Source organism: Aspergillus pseudodeflectus (assembly GCF_044049435.1).
Source record: "Aspergillus pseudodeflectus strain CBS 756.74 chromosome Unknown BJX68scaffold_137, whole genome shotgun sequence".
Lineage (NCBI taxonomy): Eukaryota > Fungi > Ascomycota > Eurotiomycetes > Eurotiales > Aspergillaceae > Aspergillus > Aspergillus pseudodeflectus.
The window spans coordinates 438-7,881 of record NW_027263913.1 but is presented as its reverse complement, the minus strand read 5'-3'; the positions used below and the strand labels follow the sequence as shown (position 1 = coordinate 7,881).

General features: G+C 50.5%; 2 protein-coding genes across 2 annotated transcripts; one reads left to right on the top strand and one right to left on the bottom strand.

Moving 5' to 3' along the window:
• Positions 1–222: 222 nt before the first annotated feature.
• BJX68DRAFT_273690 (putative feruloyl esterase B) lies at positions 223–1,794 on the bottom strand (the record flags this gene model as incomplete). The annotated part of the gene is made up of 1 exon (XM_071047521.1): positions 223–1,794. The coding sequence occupies one exon, from the start codon at positions 1,792–1,794 to the stop codon at positions 223–225; it is 1,572 nt and encodes a 523-aa protein (XP_070891874.1).
• A 1,824-nt stretch (positions 1,795–3,618) lies between these two features.
• Positions 3,619–6,975, top strand: BJX68DRAFT_273689 (uncharacterized protein; the record flags this gene model as incomplete). Its single annotated transcript, XM_071047520.1, has 6 exons — positions 3,619–3,743; positions 3,817–4,099; positions 4,153–4,306; positions 4,371–4,697; positions 4,776–5,098; positions 5,149–6,975. 6 exons carry the CDS (start codon positions 3,619–3,621, stop codon positions 6,973–6,975), a joined length of 3,039 nt encoding a protein of 1,012 aa, XP_070891873.1.
• Between the last annotated feature and the right edge of the window lie 469 nt (positions 6,976–7,444).

The following is a 7,444-nucleotide window of genomic DNA, read 5'->3' as shown; positions in this document are numbered from 1 at the left end:
CGAGATCTACAGACTGATTCTTTTAGGGGTTATGGAAAGGACGAAACGCGCGTTTATGTTTCTTATGATTAAGGCCATGATAACATAGGGCGCTAGATATATATCATGGAGAAACGCATTAGGCGACATGCATACATGGTTTTGCTCGATATATCTTGAGATAGGCATTGGGAAATATCGCGAATCACGCCACACCCCGGAGGAAACACCCAATCACCAGCTTTAGATACATTTCCAGTTCTCAGGGAGATCTGTATCGCCGTCGTCGCTGTAGACGCTTCTAAAAGGATATCGACAGTGATGGCGCTCGAATGCGATCTCTCCCGACTTGTGCGTACCGTTGACGTAGGCTGTACCAAGGATTGTATCGGGGGCAATGTCCTTTTCAACCCAGCGAACTATGGCGGCTAGTACGTTTCTTTCAGGCGTAAAATCGACAGCAGTATTTCCGAAATTGCCGATATAGGTTGCTCCCGGGCCTCCACGACAATGGTTCATGCCAGGGATAGTGAAGAGCCTGTAGAAAGTATCCAGAGCACTTGAGGGTAGCCCCATGGTTCGCGAGACATGATCGTAGTACCGAGTCGAGCTCTCGCTACTAATCATCCCATCCTCTAGACCATGATAGGATAGGATTTTCGTGCCCCTGTTCATTGCACCCGACATGTCACCTTTCCAAGTAGCAATTCCGAAGGGATCCAACAGAGTCGCTTTTGCAAAATCCTCGGCGTTTATGGTCACCGGGTCCCAGCTTGGGTCTTCGTGTACGACGTACTTGAACCACTCGGTACTTATATCGAATGGAAGACCCAAAACGAAAGGGCTCACCCCCACGCTGGGATGCATTCTGGGATAGAGTAAGATGCCATCGAGTCCGTAGAGGGGTGAGAAGAAGTCCCGGATCTTCTGTGCTTGGCGTCCCGTCAGACAGTTCTGAGTCTGATTGCTCGCGCATATGAGTGCCTCTGGGCGATATTGGCACAGACTCGGACTCCCCACAATGCCATCGACAGCGCCATCAAGATCATCACATTGATTCAGGATGTCTTGTCGAATCACCTGCCACATATCCTGTGAGATGGAATCCGGTGATCCAGGGACACCAGTTATGGCGATGAAACGTGCCGCCCATGCGACCAGGTTGTTAAAGTCAAAAGCCGGGGCGCCAGCAATAATTCCATCAAAGTCATCGGGAAAGTCTTGTGCTTCTTTAAAGCCCTGGCGCCCCCCAGTAGAGCAGCCGAGGTAATAGGACTTGGTATGCGCCTTGTGGTAAAATGCCTTGGTCACTTGCTTGCCTACAACGACGCCTGTGTGGACACTTCTGTATGCAAAGTCCTCGAGGACGGCGGGGTTTTTGTAGAAGGCGGCTCCGGACGTGCCATTGTGTCCGTTGTTTGCACCAACGGACGCAAATCCATGGGTTGTGCTGTACGCCAGCGCAGCGTAATCGATGCAACCACCCAAACCACCATTGCCGGTGCTCAGGAATCGACCGGTCCAGTCAAATGGCAACCACGCCTCCATAGAGATGTTGCTGGCGGAGCTCGTTTCAACCAACATGGCCACACGGCAGATGTCGACCTCAATGACTTGGCTGGCTACACGGCAGGATGGATGATTTTCAATTAGAGATAGATTGGTTCCCGCGGGTACATGTTCAGTAAACCATACAGTTGCGTTGGCGATGTCCAGTTTATCCTTCAATAGATTGCAATCGATCCGTCGCTGCTTGGCGTAGACTTGAGGAGAAGCGGCCAAGCCAAGCATGCCCACAGACTTGAGAAACCCCATTGAGGTTGACTGAATAATCGCGATGGTAGTGGCAGTAGAGAAGAGATGTGTGAAACATACCCAAGATCTTAAAGTGTGATGCTAATTTTTGGGGGTCTCCAGATAGCAGATATGAATCTAGTTGTATGCCCAATATTTTCACTCCGCACCCCCGGTGTGGAGTATTTTATGTCCCATGTCACCATGCCATAGCCCCACTGGCTTTCCTTGCCCAATAACAACTTCACCAGTCGACTGAAAAGGTACCATGACACTAGTCTAGTGACCGATGGTGTAATATAGCTCAGATTTCCGGCTGACACCCAAACCACCTCATTCAGACTTATCTTCTTGGTAGAATTCGTCTCTTTGGCAGTCAAGAGCAAATCTCTATCACCTTGATACTGATAATTTGTCGCAATTCTTATTAGTAGAAGAAGCCCATTCACCCCCTGTTGGAAGCCCCATTCCTTTGTCTTCCACCGAAGGTTCTAACACACATGTGTCACATGTCTTCTTTCATGTTATCTAGCTTATCTAGCGATTCCCTAGCTAGATAGCTTCATCGTTCCAACACATATGAATGCATCATCTTTGGCTATGGCTGAGTTCTCTCCTGGAGCCGTAGCGAGCTCTGTCAACCATGGCGTCCAAGACCGTGGAGTGTTGCAGCAAGAAAGAAGGAGGTTGCTGCCTTGAGAGTGGCAGTACTCCTCAGTGCAGACTTGGCTTGTAGTAGCAGCATCTCCAAGACTCTGGCGTACTTGCCTGCGGCTAGCTCGATCTTGAAGGAGAAGCATGGACATTTCCACTAGTGTATAGCTTGGGGATAGATGCAGGCTCTGATGATATTATATTTGAAATTTTGCGACCTTGTTCCTTGTACAGATCCTACTCTAGCGGCATAATTCGACGGCCCGTAGTGCTCGCCGTCACATATGGGCAGCAAAGAAGCAGAAAAGAACAATTCCTAGCTTTAATGCCCCTCGTCATACTCAAGATGTTGCATGGTTCTATCTCCTTTTTCTAGTAGTCATTGCTCCTCTGGACCCTCCAGATTAACGTGTTGAGTAGGCAAATTTGGGGGTTGATGCATCACGCAGGCTGAGGCAAGACTTCTCTTCTTTCACCACTAGTTTAGAGGCATCTTTGTAGACGACTCACAGATAATAAGTGTCCCGCTGGGAGACTGCTTTACTGATGTTTAGCTATTCCTACTGTTTGTTACCCCATAGCCTATATACTCAAGCCTTTGCCTAACGTTTCTATATTATTATGATATAGAGGCCCATGATTCACTGCTAGCTTTTTGTTCTCTACAAAATTAAGTCACAAATGTGACAGTTGTTATAGCTTTTGGCATCTTCTGTGTAGTTCATATAATCAGAAACCAACTACTTACTAGGTCAGCTACAGTGAGCTATACTTATAGCTAACTAGTATCCAATGTTGATCCGCCCTGCCTTATCTTCAGTTTTCCCCGCGTATATATCTCTTAAATTTCTACCACCATACCACTCTGCATATTGAGGCTCTTGTGTAACCGTTGCACATTGGATATTTAGCTATTATGTAATCATGCCCCAGCCCACTTTTCATACCTAGGTATGTGCATATTGCTAATACTCAGAGTTACTTGCTGGACATTGATCGTATCTCGGTTCGTCGGTGGAATTAACAGCGACGCAGCATTGGGTCCTCACCCCCGCTTTTTCTGAAATTCCAGTCGCTAACGGTGGAGAGTATCCCCGATATGCATGAAGCACGCCTTATATAAATTGAACTACGCTCTATAGTTGATTGGCCTTCAATATCCTCGCCCACAGCGCTGTTTGAAAGGCAAGAATGAAGCTCACCTTGTGCCTAAGCCTTGCAGCTGGTCTCTGCCATGGAGTAAACGCTTCTTGGCTCAGATTGCTTCACGACTTTACTACGCCTCCCGTTGAATACAGGCCAAAGTTCCGCTATTGGTGAGGAACATCACCCCCTGAACCGTCAGATATGGCTCATTGCCGGTAGAATACACTGACAGCCCCGTCCTAGGTTACCAGACGCAAGCGTCGACCCGGACGTGGTACGAGATGACCTCCGCCAGATGGCCGCTGTAGGTGCTGGAGGGTTTGAGCTCCTGCCCTATTTCGAGTTGGGGGACGATCCCTCGCACTGGGGAGAGTTCGGCTACGGGACGGAAGCGTATCGTCGAATATTCCGCGTCGCGATGGAGACGGCAAAGGAGGAGGGCCTGCTCATGGACTTTGCTGTTGCGGCAAACCAGGGCCAAGGAGTACCGGCCGCCCCCGGGACTGAAGGGCTGGCCATGCACTTGGTACGAAGAGAGCACTCCTTGTCCATACCCATGCCATTGACTTACCAGACCAGACATACTCCAACGTGACTGTTGCACCCGGACAAACCTTCAGCGGGAGTCTGCCGCTTTCCCGCCAACCACCCAATGAAAGGAAATTCATGCACCCCTTGGAGGAGTTTGGCGAGCAAAGCCTCACCGCTGTACTTGCAATTGAGGTTCTGCCAGGTGAGACGGCTGTGATATATCGTTTGTAGAAGGCCAGGGGTAACGTCAGCTAACGAAGGTCTAGACGATAATACCACAGCAAGACAATACAAGAAGATTGATCGAATCATCAATCTGACGGACCAGGTAGCAGCGGTATCGCGCTCACTTACCTGGACGGCTCCTGAAACTGTTCCTGGAGCGACCTGGCAGATCATGGCATGGTATGAACGCCACACAAACCAAAGATCCATTGACGGAGGCCCAGAAGCACAGACATATGTGCAGAATGGTTCCTGGATTGTTGATCATTTCAGCGCCGCTGGCGCTCGTCGCATGACAGACTTTTTTGACACTCACGTTGTCCCCGAACAGAGTGATCGCGACTTGCTCGCAGCCGTCGGTAAATATGGTAAGTCAGAGAGACGACGATCGATGCTGCTCTAGGCCATGGCAATATAGAAGGATGCTAATGGTGTCACCGTGGTAGCATGGGAGGATAGTATGGAGATGCACTCAACTGTATGGTGGACTCGAGGGTTTGACTCGGACTTCCTGCATGCACTGGGGTACGATATTCGTCCGTGCCTCCCTCTTCTCCTCGTTCGAGAGAATTCTTGGGCCCAGTTGAGCACACCATACGGAGTGGGATTCGAGTCCGTGAATGCATCTCGAGGAGACGCCTGCAACCACGACTATCGATCGGTCTTACAAGCCAAATACGAGGAATACGTACAAGCTCATGTCCGGTGGGCACGGCTGAGAGGTCTTGAGTATTCGAATCAACCAGCGTACAATTTGCCGCTGAGCATGGTATGAGCTGACCGTCCAACATGTGCTTTGCTGGTTCCTGACATCTCCAGGTTGACTCTTCACGTTTGCTTGATGCCCCGGAGGGTGAGAATCTGGGATTTATCGAAAGCATCGACGCCTATAGACACATGTCTGGGCCATCCCATTTCCGGTCGAATCCAGTGACATCGTCAGAGCTGGGTGCCGTCCGGGGCACGGTAGCATACTCGCAGACGCTAAGCCGACTGCTTTACTCATTCCATCGCGGGCTGGCGGGTGGCATTTCCATGAATGTCCTCCATGGCTTTCCGTATGGAGGTCCTTTTCGAAACACCACGTGGCCAGGAGTAACCATCTTCCACTTCTTGTTCCCCGAAATGTGGGGGCCACGGCAGCCGACTTGGAGAGTTTTCCCAGACCTTCTTGCCTACATGGCTAGAAGCCAATATATTCTGCAGGCTGGCACTGCCCGGGTTGACCTGGCGATATATGCGGACGATGCTCCGTGGACCCTATCCTCGGGTTACCAGAGCGCCAACCTGCAAGAAGCTGGATTCACGTACGATTATATCGGACCAGCGCTCCTTGGAAGCAATCTCGCCATCACCCGAGAGAGCATCTTGGTGCCTGACGGACCGGCGTACAAAGCTCTGATCATCTCCAATACGACCACCATCGAGTCTGCCACGGTGACCAAGCTTTTGAAACTCGCCCACGATGGTTTGCATATTTTCCTCATTGGCGACTTTGGAGTTGATCGGGATGCTATGGGCCCGCTTTTTCAGCGAGACTTTCCACGCGTATCTAGGCTTGCTTCATCCAACGCCCTACCCAAGGCGTTGAAAGATGCTGGAATCATTCCGAACGCGGCGCCCTCCAGTTCCGACTCGGCAGCAGGGTGGTATTCCTTCTGGCGCAGTACCGACGAGGCCGAAATAGCTTGGTTCTACAACGACGGGGTAAACGACGACACGCCTAGCAGGACAGTCGACATTTCATTTTCCGGCATGGCCAACAAGATGCCGGTCTTGTTGGATGCTTGGTCCGGTCAGGGTACGCCGCTCCATTATTTCAAGAGGGGCGAGACTGACATGGTCATTCCCCTGACGCTTGCCGCCAACGAGACGAAAATCATTGCGTTCATTAAGAATCGCGGGAACCGCGGACCCAAGAGCCATATAACAGAGTTTTCTGGAGCAATAGCGGCGTTCTTTTCTCCTCCCGTCGATGAGTCCCAAGATGCCACTTTTGCTCTGCTCTCAAGCGGCGCGGCGAGTGTGACGTTATCCAACGGCACCGAGGTTCACTTTGAGGCATCGGTGCCGGAACCCACAGTCCTCGATTTGTGGAACATTACCATTGAAAGTTGGCAACGCCCAGATGGGAATGAGAGCAGTGGCCCGAATCTCCAGAATCTCCGGTTCTCGGATACGGCGCTGCTTCCATGGATCAATCTTGATGGGGACGAAATGGACCAAGTTAGCGGAGTCGGTTATTATTCCACCGAGTTTGCACTGCCGTTGTCTTCGCCGCAGGGCAGGAGGCTAAGTGCACATCTTCATCTGGGGAGGTTTGAGGGCGCCGTCCGTCTTTGGCTTAACGGTAGGCAACTCCCTTCGGCGGTGGTGTACACTGGCAACGACACTGTCATCGACCTGACTCGGCATTTGCACGGGGGTTCCCGCGACGTTGCCCCTAGCTCGTATCTTCTAGAGGTGGAAGTCTCTACCACGCTTCTTAACAGGGTGCGAGCGGATAGGGATTCAATCATTTCGTCGGGAATCGGAGCCGGAGACATCACTGGCGCCGGACCAAGGTATGAGGCTACGTCTCCGGCACGATACGGTCTGCACGGTCCGGTTTGGGTGGAGTGGTTGGAAATGGTGCAACATATCTAGGATTAGCTAGGCATTCTCTATATAATACATCAGATACGATGACCATGGGCATGTCAACTACTGCACTTGGTTTAGCCTGCGTGACTGATATACTAGAAATCCTTTCCTTTCGGAGAAACAGAGTCTACTAATCGTATCAAAAACAATGTGTATGCCGGGAGCTCCTGATAATAGAATCGAAGCTCCGATGAAGCAGTATAACTATCCTGGGATCTATGCAGCCACGGTAAAAACAAGGCCAAGTCAATCCAGATGCAATTGAACTTATAGATATAGTGCATTAGGAGATCAATCACCATAACAAAAAGAAAAGGTTTGCAGGGCTTAGTTATAGTCAGCCTTCTATTTCCCATAGAAAGACACAAGAAGCGACAAGTAGCTAGCAACACCCTAAGTTATAGCCGTTATATCCGGAACAATAATAGCCTGCTCAAGCACTTTTGGTTCCCCAACAGCCGTGTGCGGGGAT